At 34.5% G+C, this 22,971-nt stretch overlaps 2 protein-coding genes across 3 annotated transcripts in view; one reads left to right on the top strand and one right to left on the bottom strand.

Moving 5' to 3' along the window:
- Positions 1-20,428, top strand: part of GPR137C (G protein-coupled receptor 137C) — an 88,400-nt gene extending 67,972 nt beyond the window's left edge. The window contains exons 4-7 of the mRNA XM_009211547.4: positions 13,053-13,202; positions 14,415-14,540; positions 14,716-14,834; positions 15,810-20,428. Coding sequence (XP_009209811.2) covers positions 13,053-13,202; positions 14,415-14,540; positions 14,716-14,834; positions 15,810-15,987 — 573 coding nt within the window. The 3' untranslated portion in view covers positions 15,988-20,428. The remainder of the gene's footprint in view (positions 1-13,052; positions 13,203-14,414; positions 14,541-14,715; positions 14,835-15,809) is intronic.
- The window catches only part of ERO1A (endoplasmic reticulum oxidoreductase 1 alpha), a 65,090-nt gene continuing 55,973 nt past the window's right edge, over positions 13,855-22,971 (bottom strand). The window contains exon 16 of one of the 2 annotated variants that reach the window (XM_031668103.1): positions 13,855-13,948. In XM_031668103.1, the coding sequence (XP_031523963.1) occupies positions 13,870-13,948 (79 nt within the window). In that variant the 3' untranslated portion in view covers positions 13,855-13,869. Of the gene's footprint in view, positions 13,949-19,036; positions 22,453-22,971 lie in introns of those variants that run through there. The other variant, XM_003901799.5, reaches the window with a different exon arrangement.

Here is a 22,971-nt window from a genome sequence, read left to right as displayed (position 1 = left end):
ATTTACTTTATCCCTCTTAAGCTGTGAAGCTTCTTTAATTTGCTGCCCTAGCTACTGCAGTTGTTGTACTCCCAGTCTTACTTCCTATTCTGTTGCTGAGCTGACCCACCACACCTTGTCCCATTTGAAAAATCCCTGCTTACACTTAGGTTTATATCTTCTGTCTTCTCCTAAGCCTAAGTAGTTTTTTCCCTGTGCTTCTAGACCCTTTTACTCTATGAGCTAGCATTTTCAGAAATTTTTTATTTTTCCATGGCTAGATAGCCCATCCAGTAAAAGCCATCCATTCCATAATGTCAGGGTCATAGGAGCCAGAGATTGAGTTTCATTGTGACTTAGCAGCATGAAACTGTGAAACTGTGTAGGCCTTATAATTATCAAGATATGTTTTTAAATTTATTAATTAATTCCACTTTATTTTATTGTTTTTAATGCTGAGGTTGGCATTTTAATTTCAAAATGGAAATAGTATTTGTAAGATGATTTGAAAAGAAAAATGCATGCACGGTTCTATGTCTGGTAATGGCTAAGATTGCTCCTAATGGAACTTTCCACAGATAGGAATCATAAATTCTGGACAAAGTGTAAAAAAGCACTGAAGGCAATGGAGAACAACCACTTAGAAGAAGAAAATGACACTGAGTGAGTTTCCTGTTTTTTACAGCTTCTAGCCTGAGAGAAGGTCCCATCCATGGGGCAGCCAAAACTGAAAAAGAGAAATCCACTGTTTTACTGGCTTGAAAAATCAGAAGATAAAATTATAGTCACTACTGCAGATGTAAAGTGAGTAGGAAATCTTAGGAAGAAGATACCAGATAGAAGAAACCCCATACTTTTATTATAAAGTCTGTCAAAATTTCATCTGATACCTGAACTACACATGTGAAAGACAGGCTCCAAACAGCGTAATTAAGGATAAAGGAATTTAACTGAGATTTCAGCTGACCTATGTATGGGAGACAAAGTTTGGGATTTCAGTTCAGCCAAGTTAGTTGTTTGCTAAAATAATCAAAAATCAACATCTTTCAGAAGAACATAGCAGAATCCAGACTCTTAAAATATGTCACTCACAATGTCCAGGTCAAAGTTACCAAATATATGAAGAAACAGGAAACATATACTCAAGAGCAAAAAACAAAACTCAAAAGGCAATGAAGACAACCCCACTACTACCAAGATAACCCAGATTTTGGATTTATCAGACAAAGCATTTATAATATGCTCAAGAGTTTGAAGGAAAATACCCTTGGATAAATAAATAGGAAATCTCAAGAGAAATAAAAACTATTAAAAAGGAACTAAATGGAAATTCTATAATTTAAAAATACAGTATTTAAAATAAATGTCACTCTCGCTTAACAGCAGCATACTGGAGATGAAGGAAGAGTCAGTTCACTTAAAGATAAATCAATAGAATGTATCCAATCTAAAGAAGAGAGGAAAGTGGGGAAAGAATATAATAAAACAGACAGAAGCTCAGGAGTCTAATTATGTGTAACTATAATCCCCAAAGGGAAAGAGGAAGAAAATGAAGTTTTCTTCCTTTTTCTCTATATTTGAAAATGTTTGAAAAAATAATAACCTAAACTTTCCAATTTTAGTTTAGGTTCCAACCTCAGCAAACCCAATCAGGATAAATATGAAGAAAATTTTGTCTAGGTTCATTACAGTTAAAGTGCTCCAAACTGAAAAGAATAAGAAAATCTTGAAAACAGAGAAAAATAAGTTACAGAATTACATAAAGGGACATCAATTTAGATGATCACTCACTTCTCATCAGAAATAATGAAGGCCAGAAGACACGGAAACAGTATTTTTTAAATGCCAAAAGAAAAAAGCTGTCAACTCTGAAATACAAATCCAGTGAAGATATTAAAGAACAGTGGAGAAATAAAAACACTTTCAGATAAAAGAAAACTAAGGGGATTAGTTACCAGCATACCTAACACTGTAAGAAATGCCAAGAAAATTCTACAGATTGAAAAGAAATAAAACCAGCTTGAATTTCAGCTCTTCAAGAAGGAATGAAGAACATGAGCAATAGTAAATATGTGGGTAAATATGATTTTTAAGTTCTTTAAAATATGATTATACAAAACAAAAATCACATAATATTGTGAGGTTTACATATGTAGATGTAATATATAATTCTCTATCTATTATATATAACAACCATACCATAAAAGAGAGGGTGTAAATGGGTCTATACAGTTGCAAAGTTCTGACATTTTATATCAAGTGATGTGATATTAACTACTATGTAGACTGTGGGAAGTTAAGGATATATATTATAATCCCTAGAGCAATGGTTCTCAATTTTTTTAGCCTCAAGACCCCATCACACTCCTAAAAGTTATTGAGGATGCCAGAGAGCTTTTGTTTGTGTATATCTATTAATACAAACCATACTGTAAATAAAAAATTAAGAGATTATAAAAATATCCATTTATTAATTTATTTAAAATAAGCCATTACATTCTAGCATAAATAACATGTTTTATTAAAAAAAATTTTAAACAACAAAATAATAGAAGATAAGCATTGTTTTACATTTTGCAAATCTCTTTAATATCTGACTTAATAGAAGACAGCTAGATTTTTATGTCTGCGTCTGCATTCAATCTATTGTGATATGTTGTTTAGGTTGAAGCATATGAAGAAAATCCATCCTCATACATATATGTAGTTGGAAATGGAGGAGAATTTTAATAGACTTTTCAGATAATTGTGGATATCTTCTTTAATACTACACCAAAACTCAGAAGTGGAGGTTTCTTAAAGGTTAGTTGCCATGTGGAATATAAAAACCATATTGGTGAACTTTTTGTACTCTCCATTGGTCGATCTTGCATTTGAATCATTTTGTAACATCATGCATTAATCATTTGGAAAAGAATGGTCCTAGATCTTCAAAATGTTGATACATTTCATTAGACAGTATTCAAAAGCATGTGTTAATCATCACACCATCTCATTAGAAAAGTCTTTTAGTTTTAAGAAGCTGTTAATCTTACAGTACAAGTACGTACAAGTTTCTAAAAATTACAATTTTCACTTAAAAGTTTACATTTTATCATTGGAAATAAATGCTGCCAGATGTTTTCATTGAAGTGATACACTCATTTTATTTATTTTTGAAAGAATACATGCCCAGTAGCCAAATCCAAATAAACCATTGTTTGTCTGCCAGAGTTGCCTGTCAGGTAAAAAATGGTGTTCTGTGAAAAAAAGTGGTCAGATCCACTCACAAGTCAATCACTTAAGTGCTTTTCCTCAAAATAGCTGCTGTACTTGAGTATGGAGGAGAATTACTTTAAGGGCACATCTTATCTTATCACACGAATGTTAAATACACATGTACTCTAAGGTTTATATTTAATATAAATTATATTTTCACTGCGTCACCAAAGATATTCTTCAAAGAAACTGACTTTCTTTTTTTAAGTACGAGTGCACAGTAGTGAAGAATACAGTCACCGCTCGTACCGTTCATTGCCACCATCTTGATTTATGCTAAGGCCCAATAATTTTACACACAATTGGTTTAGCACAGATAGTGAATATATCAACACAGTTGACCCAGGATAAACAATCAGAAAGGTTATTCAACGCTTTGATTATTTTGGTACCACTTGTGTTTCCTATCAGGCGTTGACATGAAAGAATATTTTCTTGGATGATTAGTTGGTGCTGACAGCATATAAATACAACAAAATAAGCCCTGCCACATCTGTACATTCATTCATTTGTAAGATAAAAATGTATTTGTAGACAAAACATTAAATTAATCTTTACATTTTCAGTTAAATACTTAAATCAGTGAATTTATGTATAATTGGAAATGGCAATGACATGGTTCTTTTATAAACTTTCCATCCAGCAGGCATTCAGCAATGTCAATTATGTAAGGCTATACTGGTTTCTCATCTATAGAGTACTTTACTGGCCAATGCAATATAATAACTTAGCCTTTATAATGCTTCAGTGAGTGGCCATTTCCATTCTAGTCTGGAAAGTTATAAAAACATTATTTGGTGTTTAAAGCATTAATGATACCTACATTTAAAATTTCAATTCCTTTTGCTTTAAACTCTGAATGATTGGTCTCAAAGTGATGCTGCAGCTTCACTTGGACCATAAAACTATTCAAAAATGTTCTGTTACAGAAGACACAATAAAGTAAATTATTAACATTTATAAAACTTACTGAAAGAGGCTTCATATTTTTTCATATTTTCGTAATATTTTTTCCTTATTTATAGTTTCATCCAGTTCATTTGATGTAGATTCCTCTCTGCATTGAGTCAGAGAACTGTCTATCACTTTCATCTTTCTCAGCATCTTAGAGGTAAACAGGGAAGTTGGATGTTGGGAAAGATTATTGTGCTAAAATATATAACACAAAATTTACCATTTTAACCACTATTAAGTGTAGTCAGTGTCAAGTATAGTTCAGTATCATTAAGTACATTCATATTGTTGTGCAGCTGTCACCACTGTTCATTTTCAGAATGTTTTTCTCAACCCATACTGAAACTCTGTATCCACTAAGCAATAATTCCCCCATTTCTAGGCTAATGATCCATTCTTAAATATGAAAATGTATGTAATTTTTTTATTTTAAAGTAAAATATTATATTCTAAAATCAGTTTTATTTCTAATTAATTTTTTTTAAGTTTTTGAAGAAAATTCTTAAATATTGTAAAATAAATCTTCATGGTATACATATTCTTGTGTTTCCATGTAGGTGTGAGCACAATTCTAAATAACCTGTGGATAAAAAAAAAAAAAAAAAGAAATAACAAGGGAAATTCTAAAATATTGCAAACTGAAAGATAATGAAATAAAATATATCAAAATTTGTGGAATGCAGTAAAAATTGTACTTGAAGGGAAAAGCACAGTTTTAAATAATACATTAGAAAATAAGGATATAAAATGAGTGACACAAGATTCTGCCTTAGAAATGGTAGTGGGAGTGTGTGGAGTAGGAAAACGTAAGCCCAAAGTAAGTAATAGAACTGAAATAGGCCAGGCATGGTGGCTTTGGGAGGCTGAGGCAGGCAGACAGTTTGAACTCAGGAGTTTGAGACCAGCCTGGGCAATATGATGAAATCTCATCTCTACAAAAAATACAAAAATTAGCTGGGTGTGGTGGTGTGCACGTGTAGTCCCAGCTGCTCAGGAGGCTAAAGTGGGAGGATAGCTGGAGCCTGGGAGGCAGAGGTTGCAGTGAGTCGAGATCATGCCACTGCACTCCATCCAATGCAATAGAGCCATACACTGTCTCCAAAAAACAAAAAACAAAAAACTGAAATAAAATAAAAATGGAAATCAATGAAATAAGAAACAAAACTTGGAGAAATTAAAGCCAAAAGTTGATTCTTGAATACATCAATCAATTTTATCTACAGGAAAAGAAAACAGTGAAAATACAAATTGCCAATGTTATGAATGAAAGAGGGAATATCACTAAACATCTTATAGACATTAAAAGACAAGAGGATATATGAACAACACTTTGCTGATAAATTTGAGAACTGAGATGAAATGGACAAATTCTTTTAAATATACAACTATAAATTGATAGAAGATGAAATTTATCTTATGTTAGATTTTGTAATCTAAGTAGACCCACATTTATTAAAGAAATTAAAGTTATTATCAAAAATTTCTCAAAACTGCAGACCCGAATGATTTCACTGGTTGATTCATCAAATATTTAAAGAAGAAACAACACCAACAGTATACAAACTCTTAGAAAATAGAGGAGGGGGCTGGACACGGTGACTCACTCCTGTAATCCCAGCGCTTTGGGAAGCTGAGGCGGGCGGATCACAAGGTCAGGAATTCAAGACCAGTCTGACCAATATAGTGAAACCCCATCTCTACTAAAATGCAAAAATTAGCCACGTGTGGTGGCATGCATCTGTAGTCCCATCTACTCGGGAGGCTGAGGCAGGAGAATCACTTGAACCCAGGAGGTGGAGGTTGCAGTGAGCCAAGATTGCATCACTGCACTCCAGCACTCCAGCCTGGGCGACAGAGTGAGACTCCGTTCACCCCACCAAAAAAAGAAAGAAAATAGGCTGGGCACGATGGCTCACACCTGTAATCCCAGCACTTTGGGAGGACGAGGCGGGTGGTTCACGAGGTCAGGAGATGGAGACCATCCTGGCTAACACGGCGAAACCCCGTCTCTACTAAAAAAATACAAAAAATTAGCCGGGCGTGGTGGCGTGCGCCTGTAGTCCCAGCTACTTGGGAGGCTGAGGCAGGAGAATGGCGTGAACCCAGGAGGCAGAGCGTGCAGTGAGCCAAGATTGCGCCACTGCACTCCAGCCTGGGCGACAGAGCAAGACTCTGTCTCACAAAAAAAAAAAAAAAAAAAAAAAAGAAAAGAAAATAGAAGGGAAGAACACTTTTCCTTTTTTTTTTTTTTTTTACCCAGGCTGGAGTGCAGTGGTGTGATCTCGGCTCACTGCAAGCTCCGCCTCCCGGGTTCACGCCATTCTCCTGCCTCAGCCTCCCGGGCAGCTGGGACTACATGCACCTTTCACCACGCCCGGCTAATTTTTTGTATTTTTAGTAGAGACGGGGTTTCACCGTGTTAGCCAGGATGGTCTCGATCTCCTGACCTCGTGATCTCCCTGCCTCGGCCTCCCAAATTGCTGGGATTACAGGCGTGAGCCACCGCGTCCGGCCAGGAGAACATTTCTTAGACCCGGTTTTATGAGGCCAGCGTTAGTTGATGCTAAAACTTGACGAAGATACAGTGGCAGCCGTCTGTATTCGCAGGTCCTACATCCATGGATTCAACCAACCTTGAACTGAAAATATTAAATAAATACAAAGTAACGATACAACAATAAAAACAATATAACTTTTTAAAAACAATACAGAATAACAACTATTTACATGTCATTTTTCACAGTATTCGGTATTATAAATAATCTAGACATGATTTAAAGTATACAGTAGGATGTGCACACTATGTGTAAATACTATACCATTTTATATAAGGGACTTGAATATCTGTGGACTTTGGTGTATCCACAGGGGGTCTTGGGACCAATCCATGGATACTGAGAGATGGCTGTACATTAACACTTACAGACTAGTGTTCCTAATACTTAGAGACAAAATCTAATCAACATATAAAAAGGATAATTTATTGTGTCCAAGAGATGTCTATCCTAGGAGTGCAGCATTGGTTTAACATTTAGAATCAGTGTAATTCACTACATTAAAACAAAAGAGAAAAACCACATAATCATTTCAATAAACAATGAAAAGGCATTTGACTAAATTTAGTAACCTTCGTGATTAAAAAAAGAAAGAAAAAACTCTCAGCTAATAGAGAATAGAAGAAAAGGAAAGTACTTCAATATCATAAAAGACATCTACTAAAAATCCTAAAACTAATGTCATACTTAAATATTGAATGTTCTGCCCCTAAGATTGGCAACAAAGTAAGGATGTCAGCTCTCACCATTTTTATTCAATATTCCAATAAGACAAGAAGAAGATACAAAAGGTAAAAAATGGAAATTAAGAAGTAAAACTGTCTCTAATTGCAGATAACAGTTATTTAAGGAGAACATCTTAAGGCATATACTAAACAACTAGAATAAATGAGTTTAGCAAGTTCTCAGAATAGATCAAAATACTACAAACATATTGTATTTTTATATATAACAGGAATAATCAATTGGAAAATAAAATTTAAATGAACAACACCATTTACAATAGTAGCTCGAAAAAAAGATATTTAGGAAAAAATTTTCCAAAAAGCAAGCAATATCTGTATACTGAAAACTACAAAATACTGCTAAGAAAAACCAAAGAAGACCTAAAATTAGTGAAGAGATACGCCATGTTTGTGGATTGGAAGGTGCAGTATTGTTAAGATGGCAATTCTTCCCTAATGAATCTGTAAATTGAATGCAAACCAAATCATAATTTTACCATGCTCTTTTTAAAAAAAGGAAATTGGGCTGGATGTGGTAGCTCACACCTGTAATCCCAACACTTTGGGAGGCCTCGGTGGGAAGATTACTTTGGCCTAGGAGTTCAAGACCAGCCTTGGCAATGTAGTGAGACGCTATTTCTACAAAAAATTTAAAATTAGCAAGACATGGTGGTGTGCACCTGTAGTCCCAGCTACCTGGGGAGCTGAGGTAGGGATACCCTTGAGCCCAGGAAGTCAAGGCTGCAGTGAGCTGTGATCACACCAAAGCACTTCGGTCTGGGTGACAGAGTGAAATTCTGTCTCAAAGATAAATAAGTAAAAATTTAAAAATTGAAATTGACAAGTTGGGAAACTCACCAAGCGGTATACAGCTTTTCACATGTCAATCATACTTCAATAAAGTGGTTTAAAAAGAAGAAATTGACCAGCTGATTCCAAAATTTGTATGACAATGTAGATGATCTAAATATTTAAAGTAGTGCTGGCTGGGCGGCGCGGTGGCTCATGCCTGTAATCCCAGCACCCTGGGAGGCCGAGGTGGGTGGATCACAAGGTCAGGAGATCAAGGCCATCCTGGCCAACATGGTGAAACCCTGTCTCTACTAAAAATACAAAAATTAGCTGGTCATGGTGGCACGTGCCTGTAATCCCAGCTACTCGGGAGCCTGAGGCAGGAGAATTGCTTGAACCTGGGAGGTGGAGGTTGCGATGAGCCAAGATCACACTGCTGCACTCCAGCCTGGCGATAGAGCAAGACTCTGTCTCAAAAATATATATATATAAAAAAGTAAAAAATAAAGTAGTGCTTTCCTATAGAATTTTCTGTGTTGATGAAAATATTCTGTAGCTGTACCGTTCAGTATGATAGCTAGCCAAATATGACTTAAAAAGTGGCTAGAGCAACAGGAACTGTTCAGGAATTTTTAGTTTAATTTAAATGTAAAAACTCTCATGTGGCTAGTGGCTATTGTGTTGAACAGTACAGAAAGTAACCCTGAAAATGAAAGGAGTTCATACTACATTATGTTGAAACTTAGTATAAAGCTACAATAATTAAGACAGTGTGCTACTGACATGAGAAAGACAGATTAGTAGAACAGAATGAGAGCTTAGAAATCAATCTACACTTAATGTGATTTATTGATTTTTGACAAAGATGGTAAAGCAATCCAATACCGCAAGAAATTTTTTAAACTAGTGGTGCTGAAGCAACTCGGTATCCATATGGAATAAAATGAACCTCCAACTCTATTTCATACTATACACAAAAATTAATTCAAAATGGAACATAGACCTAAATGTAAATGAAACAAGTGAAAAGCTTCCAAAAGAAAACGGGGTAGTTGCAGCAGATTTCTTAGAGGGGCAATAAAAGGTAATAACCATGAAAAAATAAGTTGATAAATTAGAATTAATTAAAATTTAATCTCATCAGGCTGGGCATGGTGGCTCACGCCTGTAATCCCAGCACTTTGGGAGGCCAAGGTGGTCAGATCGCTTGAGGTCAGGAGTTCAAGACCAGCCTGGCCAACATGGTGAAACCCCATCTCTATTAAAAATACAAAAATTTGCCAGGCGTGGTGGCAGGCGCCTGTAATCCCAGCTACTCAGGAGGCTGAGGCAGGAGAATTACTTGAACCCGGTAGGCAGAGGCTGCAGTGGACCAAGATTGCACCACTGCACTCCAGCCTGGGTGACAGAGGGAGACTCTGTCTCAAAAATAAAAAATAAAAATAAAAGAAGTAAAAATTCTTATCAAAGGCAAGACTGAGAAAATGCAAAGGCAGGCCACAGACTTCAAGAAAATCATATATCTGATGAGAGTTGATTGTTAGCATATAAAAAGATCTCCTACAACTTACTGATTTAAAAAGACAACCCGGTTTGGAAGTGGTCAAAAGATTTGAATAGATTCTTCACAAAGAAGATATACCAATGCCCAATAACACAATATTAGTCATCTGGGAAATGCAAATTAAAACCGAAATGAGATATCACTACACATCTTCCAGCGTGGCTGAAAAGATGGACAGTCCTGAATGAGGTCTATAATTGGATAGTTGGGTGGAAAAACTGAAACTGTCACACTTTGTTGGAAGTATAAAATTGTACATCCATTTTAGGAAAAGATTTGTCAGTTTCTTACACAGCTGAACTTATGACCACCATATGACCCAGCAATTCCACTCTTAGGTAGTTACCCAAAAGAGGTGAAAACATATCCACAAAACTATTTGTACAAGAATATTCATAGATTCTATCTAACTGTCATGTAAACAAACTCATATAATCAGAAAGTGGAATTAATGTGATTTACTGGCTCAATTTTCCTGGGTCTGAGTTTTCCAGGATGTGGGACTTCAGGTGCTAAAACCAGAAAACCCCAAAGCAAATCAGGAAGACTTGGTCACTGTCATTATCCTCTCAGCAATAAAAACAACTAACTCCTGATAGATACATCCAAAAACAAGGATGAACCTCAAAAACATTCTGCAGAGTGAATGAAACATACAAGAGTTCATATTCTATGATGCCACTTACATGAACTTCTAGAGCAGGTAGAACTAAATTGTAAAAAACAAAGCAGGGGAGCATTTGTGTTTTGGGTTTGGTTGATGGGGAAGGGGTGTGAGGGAACTTTCTGGAATGATGATGTTCTATATTTTGGTGGAGATTTGGGTTACACAGGTGTATACATTTGTCAAAACTCAATGACTAGTAAGTTAAGGTTTCTGCATATCTGCATTCTCAAAGTATCTGTAAACACTATTGAACTGCAATGTTTTGGATACTGAGGTGTTTAGGAGTTAGGTATAACTCTTTTTCACTTATCAAGTGTGGAATTTCTTTAAAAGTAGTATGTAAGTGTCAGAGACAGGGAAAGGAAAATCATTCCTTGAGAATTTCTCCTGAGTTGAATTGTTTGTTCTGACTCTATTTTAGGAAGGTTTTCTTCAACTTTTGATAACACTTTCCATGTCACTGGATCCTTATTTTTCATTTTGTAATCCTGTATTTTGCGGGGGTGAATCTTTTGTTTTCCAAATGAGTGGGTGTCTTTCGTTGTTTTATGTTTGTAATTTGACTAGAGGTTGTTTGGTTTGTTGTATTAATTACTTCCACATTGATTCTTTGCTCTTTTCTCACAATCTTTTTTTAAAAGCTTCCATAGTATTTACAGATTTAAACAGTTTCTCTGTATTATAGCCTGTTTCTGACATTTGTCTTATTTCCCAAAGCAGTGCTTATAAACTTTTGCAGTTATTTTTGAGGATGGTAATTCTTACAGCATTCTGTTTTCTGGTTCTTGTTTCCTTACTTTTCTTTAATAATACATTACTTCTAAAATTGGATCTGGAGTGGTTTTAGATTAACTTTTTTATTAACAATTTTTTTTTGGATTCACAAAAATAAAATAGCATATTGTAGAAAATTTTAGCCTAATTTTTAAGTTTTGCCAGTTTTATTTTCACACATACTTTTTGTGATGGTAGTGTGTTAGCTCAGAGAAGGTACTCTGTTACTATCCCAACATCTTTCAGGGTATCTTTTATGGTTTTGTTCTTTCTTTTCATATACCTCTAAAATGAGTTGTTCTGAGGAAGTCAGTTATAATAATAGTTCTCAACGCCACAAGAGCCCTGCAAGACCCAGTGCAGTTCTAATGAAAACATTTTTAATTACCTGTTTCTATCCTGAAATTAATGGCTTTTTAACCTACCTACACACATAAAATTCAGTGTAATTGCCTTAATTGTAACATAACGAGGAAATAAAAGGAGAGTAATTAATAAATATTTTGATACATTACTTTTGGAGCATGATGTAATAGATGTTTGTATTTAGACACAGAAACCATGAGTGGGGCAGCTGTAAATGCAAACTGTTACGGTGTGTTGCATTGGTCACTTGTATACCACAAGCAATATTGCTGTCAATGTCATGATTTTCTGAAATATTTGAACAACTGATAAAATTCTGAAGAAAACAAAGTACAAATTTCCTTGAATTTACACATTCTATGTGTTTCTGGAAATTTGGGCATCTATTTAAACTATGCAAACATGTACTTCGTTTATATTCAAAACAGAATTAGGTTCTGACTCAGATCATTATAAAGAGGTGTTTCATCTTCATGAATGTCCGGGAGGACATTAGAAAGTTATCAAGGCCAGAGCACAGTTATCTTAGGTGGAGGATTCTCCTGTGACTTGCAAGTCATCTAGCGTCCCTGGACCTTGTGCACTAAGTGCCATAATTGCCCCTTCTTAATCATTGTGACAACCAAACACAAACTTCCAAAACACAATATTGGGTGTTTCTGTGCAATGGAACTCTTTGGCAAGGATGTCACAGTAATTTTTTTAATGCATAAAATAAAATACACAGGATTGTAAAGAAAATGGATTTATGGAAATACAGACCCCAGGTTAAGAATCTCTGCAAGAGGTGACTACCACACCCTTCTCCAATATACACACTCCAGTTGAGAACCACTAAGTTGGAAGAGCTTCTTATGTTGAGGGAAATGCTGAAAGCCATAGTCTTAAAATTTTAAGGATTTGAAAGTACATATGGGTGCCCAGAACATTTGCCATCAACACTGTCATCAATAGGGGACTAACAACCACTCTCTAATAGAATCTAAAAGAATGAAAGCAAATAGCATAGGAACTCTATTTCTATTCTAATTTTGTATCAGAAATTAAGTGTATCAAATGGACTAATGCTTCTGTTTTCCATTCTTTTCTCATTACGACTAAACTACCTCTTTGATTAACATCAATTAAAGTTCAGATCTTTTGCCAACTTGTTTATTCATATATTAAAAGACAACCTTGGCAGAACAAAATCTTTCTCCAGCTGCTATTTGGCAAGTTGGCAAAAAACGTCCACATATTAAACACAAGCAGTTCTAGGAATAGAAATTGAAAAGCAAAATAATCAAGAGTTTATTTCAACAGGTGCTCACTTAATGCTTTCTAGGAGTACATTGCAAGAGGTGACCATATTGTATGTACATGAATAGCTTGTCATGACAAATGTGTAGAATACTAAAGATGATTTTTATTTGTTTTAGGGTATGTCTCTGTGCCAGACTGTCGTCGTGGGCTCTGTAGTCATTCTTCTGTACTCTTCCAGAGCTTGTTATAATTTGGTGGTGGTCACCATATCTCAGGATACATTAGAAAGTCCATTTAATTATGGCTGGGATAATCTTTCAGATAAGGTAAATACCTACCACATATTCCCAGTCTAACAATGTGATAATTAACTTACCTTCATCTAGGAGAATACTGTAGTGTTTGACTTACAAACACATTTATGGAATCTCTGTTTACTGTCAGTAATCATACTTAAAGCTTTGTGTTTAAAAATCTTTATATATGTGTGACATTTGAAATCGTTCTTCACAGAGAACTTCTACCAAAGGAGTATTTTCTCTCTCCTTTTTGGTAAATAATAATAGTGCCACAAGCCTCTTGGTCGTATGCTAATTTTACTTATTTTTGTTAATGATGGTGTTTAAATATTTCTAGATAAATGAATTGGCTATTATTAGCCAATTTTCCTCCTCTTTATTAGGAGGAAAGTAACTCTCCCCTACCCAAGAATTACATATACTCTTACTATTTGGTTCAGGTTTAGATGTTTAAATAATGGCTTTCATAAAAATCTGGCTTTGTCAGCCTTGATAATGGGAGAGCATTCGTAGTTCCTTGGGTGTCCAGGTATTTGCTATCATCATTCCCAGTACTCTATGCATATTTAACTTTCTAGCATTCCCATATGCTTCCTAAATGTACATTTTGACATAGCTATGTGTCATATCTTAAAGTAATTTAGCTTTGTACTGAATTTTAGGGACCTTGGAATATTGTTTTTCATTTACCTTTCTAAAGTGAAGGAATTTTCACATGTGGTTCCTTGTGGCAGATTCTCTTCACTCTTTTTTCCATTTCCCTCTCCCAACATCTGATAGAACAGAAACAAATTTAATATGTAGATTAGGTCCAAAAGCATATTTTAAGTAGAGCTGAGCTGAGTGACTTAACATGTTACATTTTTCTACAGGTGTAATTCAGGGTAAGTGCTGTTATTTTGCCTATGGAGCAGCTGGAACAGTAATGTCTTTAAAAGTCACTCTCTTCAGATTATGGGGCCTAAATATGAGATCACTCCTTATTATCCATATATTAAAATGGTCATAAACTGATACATTTTTAAAATTAACTGCTTTTTATTCTAACTTCAATGCATTTTATGTCCTTTAAAGGATAAGTGTCATTACGTGAGAAACCACAAAATATAGAAAGTTTTAAAGTTTATGTGCCTGTAGTTAATATATTTTATCTTACCTGATTTGAAACAAGTTAACTGTGGAGGTGATTGCTTATACATTAAACAGGTGTAAAAATTCTCTGCCATACTCTGTTTACAGGCTCATGTAGAAGACATAAGTGGAGAAGAGTATATAGTATTTGGAATGGTCCTCTTTCTGTGGGAACACGTGCCAGCATGGTCGGTGGTACTGTTTTTCCGGGCACAGAGATTAAACCAGAATTTGGTATGATATCATAATATTCCCCAATGCTTGTTCTCTTATTTTTAAAAATTATGGAACATTTGTATTGATTTTCCATTTTTGGCAAAGGTTAAAACTAAAAATTATTGTAGTTTCTAGCCTCCTTTCTTAGTGGAAAAGTAAAACCTTCATATGCTATCTAATACTTTGTTCACAGGCACCTGCTGGCATGATAAATAGTCACAGTTACAGTTCCAGAGCTTACTTTTTCGACAATCCAAGACGATATGATAGTGATGATGACCTGCCAAGACTGGGAAGTTCAAGAGAAGGAAGGTAGATGTAACAAAGCCACTTAGCCTGAATTACTATTGAAATTGATTGAAAAAAAAAAATCCAAGCTTTAACCAAAATATGAAAAAAGGTGATTTGGTAGTAATATGTCAATAAATAAGATCAGCAATACTGGAGTTTAAAGCAGATGTTAAACCCAGGGTGGGACCTGCATTATCAGGAACTACCATCTGACTAAAGCGTATATGCCTTTGGGCTTAAATGGTACCATTTCATTTCAGGATCACTTGCTGGTTCAGAGCTGTTTGTGGGAGGGGGATGCACAAGGAAGAAATACCATTATAGTGATTATGTATCTGTTTCCATATCTCTAGTGCTGGTCAAAATTCAGAGAAACCCTAGATAAAATTCTGGGGAAGCTTAACTGCCATAGGAAATCTTCCCATGCCCTCCTTGTTTCAAAACCATTTCAAGTCCTTAACTAGTACACTATTAGCTGTGATTTGGGCAAGGAGAAAAGCTTAATGGCTGAAGCCATCAAGCATAATGGCTTCAGCTTGATATGACATTTTCTGTAATCCTAACTTCATCAGGACTAGTTACATAATGTTTTTTGAGCCTGTTTTTCATCTGTAAGATAGGGATAATAGAACCTATCTCAGAGGTTTGTTGTGAGGGTTAAATGTATATGTGCGTCTGCATACATACATACATACACAGATGTCTTAGAATAGAACCTAGTACAAAAGGACTACATTGTTATCAGCTGATGATCAAGTTCTACCAGTTCCAAGTGGCATTTATTCATTCTTTTGTAACATAATGCGATATAGAATCCAGGATATTAGATAAAAGTCAATAAATTTGTGGAAAGGCATTATGTTATTTGACAAAGAACATATTTCAATATATTTGATTGCTTTTATTACAAAATTCATTGAAAATGCTAAAAATTCAAATATGACTTCTTATATCCTGATCATAGTCCTATGGCTTCTTTGCCTTTTTTTGTTGCAGTTTACCAAATTCGCAAAGTTTGGGCTGGTATGGCACCATGACTGGGTGTGGCAGCAGCAGTTACACAGTCACTCCCCACCTGAACGGACCTATGACAGATACTGCTCCTTTGCTCTTTACTTGTAGTAATTTAGATTTGAACAATCATCATAGCTTATATGTGACACCACAAAACTGACAGCATCACCAAGTCATGATTCTTGAGTTGTTTTTCATAAATGTGTATATTCGATGTGTTTAAATTCCATCTACATAAACATTCCATTATCTGTTGCAACTGAAAACAAAATCTGGAAGTGTGGCTGTGTTTGGTAAAGAACACAGCTATTATTTTTGACCTTTTCATAGTAAAATGAAGTAAAATGGAAAGTTTGGAGTAGGAGAAAAGAGAGATTAGATCTTAAGGCACTTGATGGCCTCCAAAAATCCTGACTTTGGAACATCAAATGCATGTGTGCACTTTTATCTTTGTTCTGAAAGAGTCACTGCAGTCCCCAAAGTCATATGCCAATGTTCACACTGGAATACTATATTGTACACTGAACTGGAAGGCAATTTTCCTAAGAAAATCAAAGTCTGTATATTCATTGGTATGCTCTATATGGAAATCTTAATAAAAATTTTATAGTGTGAACAGTGCAGAGTTAAGGCATAAAAATGTTTCACTCTTTATAAAAATCTACTGAAAATGTGTAATCATTGAAGACAGTTCTTTTAAGCATGATTTTAAAATAGCGACTGAAATTCAATCATTTTAAACAAATGATAGTAGTAATCCATTAGTTACGGCCAGCAGTGTTCTTTGGAGGTCACAATAATTTCAAGAGGAAAATATACCAGTGAAAATGGTGTGGCTATTTTGAATAGAATTGGTCAGTTGATTATTTTGTATAATTGAGATATATGTGGTAGTTTAAGCATGATTCTTCAAGAAAGCAATAGTGACTTTTGCATAGGGAGATTTTGGTAGAAACTTCTTGGGACTAAACAAGTTTAGAGATGCATTTAAGAATTATTCACAAAATGTATAATTCTAAATTAAAACAAATATATTTTCAAAAGCATTTGATTTCTCTGAAGCATGATATAGCAGTGAATCAGGATTGTCCTCAGGTAAATGAAATCATGATACATTATTGCAGTGAACTCAAGTGCAATACTTTGTGAGACATATAATTCCTCCTATGATTTTCACATTTGTATATCTTGTATATGGGAAAAGCCAAATTAAATTGAATTCAAATTAATTCCAGCATTAGACTAAATGAGCAAATTTAAGTAAATGTACAAACTAGGTAAGTATAAAACCACAGGTTAACAATATTGGAGTACTTTTAGAATTACATTAAAACTGTCTTAAATGTCCTATCCCAAATCTTAAAAAAAAGAAAATGGTAGGCTAAGATAATACAGAATTTTAAAATGCACTTTGTACCAGTGTCTATATGGAAAGAAGTAGATGCTGAATACCTCAAAATGCCAAGGGAACAAGCAACATTGGGAAGTTGTCACAACATGCTCAAAGACTAACTACAATTGTCTGCTATCTATTTCTTCAGAACTGAAACTAATACGAGTATCCTTTTCTGTTTTATACTTTGATTAGAATGTTATTTCCTCTCTTATTTAAAATGTATTTCAACTTTTTAACAACTGATACAATAACTTCACAAAAGTAAAACACTAGGTTGAAACCCTAAGGAAAAACTGAAATTGTTAATGCTTTCCATCTTTTGGGAGGCAAGTACAGAGACAAATAAATTTCTTTTTATGATACAAAATGACTTTGTATTCAATCAGAAGCATATACTTACTTACATTATTTTGGGTTTGTTTGTAAGTTCTCTCATTGTAACCAAGTTATTTAAAATTGTATAATATAAAAAGTTAACCGTGGTATTGACAAAAGCATATTTTTATTACAACTTCAGTTGTTAGATTTCTTCTCAGAATGCCAACTGTTTATTTTGCTAATAATGTTAGGTATCTAACATTAGATAGAGCTGTCTGAAAAGATACATTGTCTTCGTTAATCCTTGGGGTTCAAGGTGATGAAGTTTTTCTGGTAAGGTTCCCCTTGATAATGTTCCTATTTAACCAAACTAAAAAAGATTACTTTTTAAAAATTTCTCAGAAAAAATAACTTGGTTCTTTCTGCTGCATTAGTTGATTGTTCCAAATTTGAGATTTGTAAGTTTATTCTTATCACTGACTAGGGTACCCAAATTCTTGCAGTTGTCTCCTTATACACATCTAACACATCACCAAAGACAAATAAAGATACACTCTGGCCCAATCTTTGCTTAAAAATTCCAAAGCACTAGGAGCACTTTAAGTTTGGTCTCGAAAGTTGTTTATAAAATCAAAGGGCTACCGATTCCCTGTTCATCCTGCACTGAAGCACATGATGACAATATCAAACCTTCATTTTTGTTCATTAAAAAGTGAATTTCATTACTTACGTGTGTAATTCTATAGTGATTAGCAGTATTTGTTTTCATCATTTCACTTGGGTGGCCATTAATTTTGAAACTTTTACCACTCATTGTAGTTGGTTGTAGTTTTATGGAAAATAATTTATAGCTAAAGTGGCTTTTTTATGCATAGCTGCCTTTTTTATTGTTTAACAGTGTTTCTCAGCTATATAATCAGTTTCAAACTGGTTGTAAAAGTATAGCTGTGGCCAATGAATGTATTTATTTGTTGTTTCACTAAATTGTAACAAAACACTACTATTGAAAATAAAAGTGTTTGTGCTTTTATTTAGAGGTCTGGTTTTCTTCATCTCTTATAATGGACTAAGTTTCTATCATATAAGGATGAAAACATAGTGCTACCACAAAAAAAAAAAAAAAGAGAAAAAAATCAGGAGTTACAAATGATAGTTTGCCTTTAGTGATCGCATAATTTGTCGTATCACTTAATATACACCAGTTTGACATGAAGTGCCATGCAGTTTAAAATGCCAATACATTATTAGATAGTACATTTTTATTCAAACATTAAGCTAAGAAAAATTGTTGTATGAAATAATTTGTAACACCTCTCCCCGTCCCTTTAGAATCTTAAACAGGAATCCATTTATCTACCTTATAATCCTAGGAAGGTATTCTTTGATTATTCAAGAAATTCTTCAATGATGCTTAACACAATTTGCTCATGAAAGAAGTTCCTTTTCTTCCCAGAATAGACCCTTTTGATGACCCACCAAAAACCATACCAAATCTTGAATACAATTTCAGCTTTATTGACCCCCTGAAGTCTACAAATCCTTGGGACTCTACTGACCCTTGCTGTAAAGTGAAGGGAGTGAAAGTATTTGGAATAAAGGTAGGACCTCTAATATAATAAAGATGTCACTTTAAAATCAATTTATTCAACAAACATTTATTAAACGTTCATATGCCAAAAACTATGCTATGGAGATGCAAAAAATAAAAAGGTTCCTTTTCCTGCCCTTAAGGAGCTCACATTCTAGTGAAGAAGACTTTTGAAAAATAAAACAATACAGTACAATTTAAGTGACATACAATAGAGGTAGGTTGTAATTACAGTGGTGACACAGAAGTAGAAGTTAGATGACTCTCCTTGAGTGGAGCAAGGGAGATTTTACAGAGGAAATGCTTATGTCAGGCCTGCAAGATGCATAGGAATTTTCCAAGTTGGGGAAGGATGACCAGCGCACTTGATGCAAAGAGTACAGCATTTACCAAGGCGGGAAACCTGGCCATACAGGGCTTTTGAAGAACTGTTAAGTCTGTTTCACCAGAACATTCGGTGGAGGAAACACATTACACATCAGAAGACCTTGTACACCAACCAGAGGGGTTTGGCTTTCTCCTGAAGGTTCCTGAAGTCATGGAAGGGTATTAGGGAGTAATGCTGTCAGAGTGCTTCTAGAAAGCCTACTCTGGTAACATTGAGCAACAAATAGGAGACCAGCTAGGTATAGGAGGCAGGTTAGTACTGTAGGTATTAATAATATCAATGAAGATGAAAGAGTGATGTATCAGAGAGGTGGAGATAAAATCAGTAAAACTTAAACACTAAATGATAGGGGAAGGTGGAGAAGAGGAATAAGCCTAGAAAACATAGAATATAATGGTTCTAAAATTAACCAAAGTAAGGAACACAGGCATTAGAGTAGGTTTTGCAGACAATGAATGTTTTAAGACACACACAGGTGTCTGTGGGACAACCAAGTAAAGTGCAGCAGGCAGATGGATTGAGGAGTTTGGCTAAAGACAAGGATTTAGGAATTGCTGAACTGAAATGACCCAAGCGTGAGAAGTGGTGTTATGATTAAGAGGAAAAAAAAATGGAGGCCTGAGGAATAACATTAAAGGAATAAATGAAGAAGCTAAAAAGGGGGAGTTCAGGAGTGAGCAAAATGTAAAAAATCAAGGGAATAAATCTTTCAAGTACAGGTTGTCAAAAATGTCAAATAAGTAATAGCTTGTGAATTAAACTGTGGATTTAGAATTGATTTTAGACTTCACAGGAAGGGACTGTTAACTATACAGCCAAACGGCAGATTTCAGTTGCGGAGCCAGTGGAAGGTGACAAAGTAGAGGTAAGAATATTCCTTCAAAAGGATTGGCTGTTAAAAAAAAAAAAAAGGAAAGGAAGCATAAGATGAGAGAGAGGGATACACAAAAAATGGCCATTTGAACCCACACTGTATTTTATGTAGAGTGATCACTTCATAGTCTTTTGAGTCTCCAAAAGGATTGACTTATTTAGTGGGTTAATGTCTTTCTTTTCCTGCCTTAGAGAAAATGAAGTGGCAGAGGAAAATGGGTCACATTATTAAACTTAGTTCTGCGATTATTCATTTAAAATATACTGAATACATATGCATACATTCATCCAACAAATATTTATTGGATACCAAGTATGTGCTTGGCACTGTAGCAGGCCTTAGGGACACAGAAGAAAAAGTGTACAGCAGTGTCAACTGACATTTCTTAACCACTATATAAATAAACCCCACTCTACTAATAATGGGACATTTCAACATGTTATACCTGATAAGACATATGTAAAGAGGGCACATGATTTTGAGGTATATAGCTTTTTCTCTACAATTACCATGTGATATAAATTCCTAAACCCCTTCAAATAGCTTTATAAATGAAGAGCTTCCATTAATGAAAACCTCCCAAAATTACAGTTCAGTTTTAGGGAGACAAAGGAACTTCGTGTATAAAAAACAAAACTTAAACTGGGTATGGTGCAGACACCTGTATTCCCAGCTACTCGGGAGGCTGAGGTGGGAAGATCACTTCTGCCCAGGAGGTCAAGTTCCAGCCTGGGCAACACAGCAAAACCTTGTCTCTAAAAAAAAATTTTAATAAAATAAATAGCCTACCCTATTACTATACACATCAAGCGTAAAACGGGCAACAAAACTCAAAAAGAACTTTAGACTGGAACTTGAAATTATTATTTATTCTAAGGGTTATAGTAGTATAGTTCCAGAATTGTGGGAGGTTTTTTCTTTTTTTCTGAGAAAATCATTTTTAGAAATTATTCAGTATTACACACTGAAGTATTTAGGGTTAAAGGGGCATGATGCCTGTAACTGACTTTCAAATGATTGAGGAAAAATTGTGTGTGTGCGCATGTGTATGTGCATGTGAGTGTGTGTGTGCGCGTGTGTGTACAAAGAAAGCATGAAAGATAAAGTACATATGAACAATTAGTGAATCTGGGTAAGAGAGCTCTTTGTACTATTTTTGAAACTTTTCTGTAAATTGGAAATTATATAAAAATAAAAAGTGTTCCCCAAATTTTATTTAGTATTAGGGAAAGTATTATGAGAATAAATATATAATCTATTCAACTTTTCACAATGTTTAGAAATCTCCTGTGCCTTTGAGTTGTTATTGTACATTTCTACACACAAAAATAACCCAATCAAAATAGCAATATCATTCTAAAAGTGATTTGTTTCATACCAATGTATTTTAGGATTGCCAGATAAAATACAAGACTCCCAGTTAAATTTGAATTTCAAACAAATAATTTTTTAGTATAAGTATTTTCCAAATATTCCATGTAACATGTTAAAAAACTAATTGTTGTTTATCTGAAATTCAAATCTAACTAGACAATCTTTATTTTTATTTGCTAAATCCAGCAACCCTAAACGTATTGAAAAATTCTACGTTGCTAATTACGGGTCATTCATGAGGCCTCCTTAGCATTTTCCTATTAAATGCTTGCCACATTTACCATAGTTTTATTTATATTACATCTTATTACACAAAATGCTAGTTTCAGACACTTAGAACATTCACTTTTATCATATATGAATTTGATAATCCTCCTTTTATTCAATATTAAACTTTAAAATTTGTACCACATTATTAAAGTATTACTTTTCCTCACAGTAGTATTATACATAGACTTAACACAATTTTTTAAAAATGTGTTTACTTAACAATATAATTCTCCTTTACAAAAGCAACTTTATATAAAATGTTTGGCTTAAGACTGTCATTGCTATTATGCTTTTGAATGAAATTCCACTCTTTGGCCTCCACTGTCCAGAAACAGGCACATATCAGCTTGTTTTCTTTAATGAATACTTTGTAACAAGTTCCTGAAGTTTTCTAATTCTTTCACACTTGTAGAAATTCTGTAACCAAAAAATATTTCACTCAGAAACCATCTTAGATAAATTTTATCTGTAAAAGTTACTCACTTTGCATTTTAAAACAACATTTTTAAAGTAACTTATTTCAATAAATTTCAGGTGCATAAAACATTTAATATATTTTAATATATTTTAAGTTCTTAATTTGACATGGTAAAACTAAGGTATTAATGTCCAGAAATTAGTTATTTTAAAAGTATTTAAATATGCATGCCAGATTCAGTGATTCACTCCTGTAAACCCAGTAGTTTTTGAGGCCAAGATGGGAGAACTGCTTGAGGCCAGGAATTTGAGACCAGCCTGGGCAACACAGGGAGACCCGGTCTCTACAAAAAAAATTTAAAAATCAGCCAGTCATGGCTGTGTGTACCTGTAGTCGTAGCTACTTGGAAACCTGAAGTAGAACTGCTTGAGCCCAGGAGTTCAAGGTTACAGTGAGCTATGATCATTCCACTGCACTCCAGCCTGGGCAACATAGCCAGATCCTATCTCTAAAAAACC

The sequence above is a fragment of the Papio anubis genome, chromosome 7 (assembly GCF_008728515.1).
Source record: "Papio anubis isolate 15944 chromosome 7, Panubis1.0, whole genome shotgun sequence".
Lineage (NCBI taxonomy): Eukaryota > Metazoa > Chordata > Mammalia > Primates > Cercopithecidae > Papio > Papio anubis.
The sequence above is the reverse complement of the archived record's forward strand: the minus strand, read 5'-3'. Positions and strand labels throughout refer to the sequence as shown.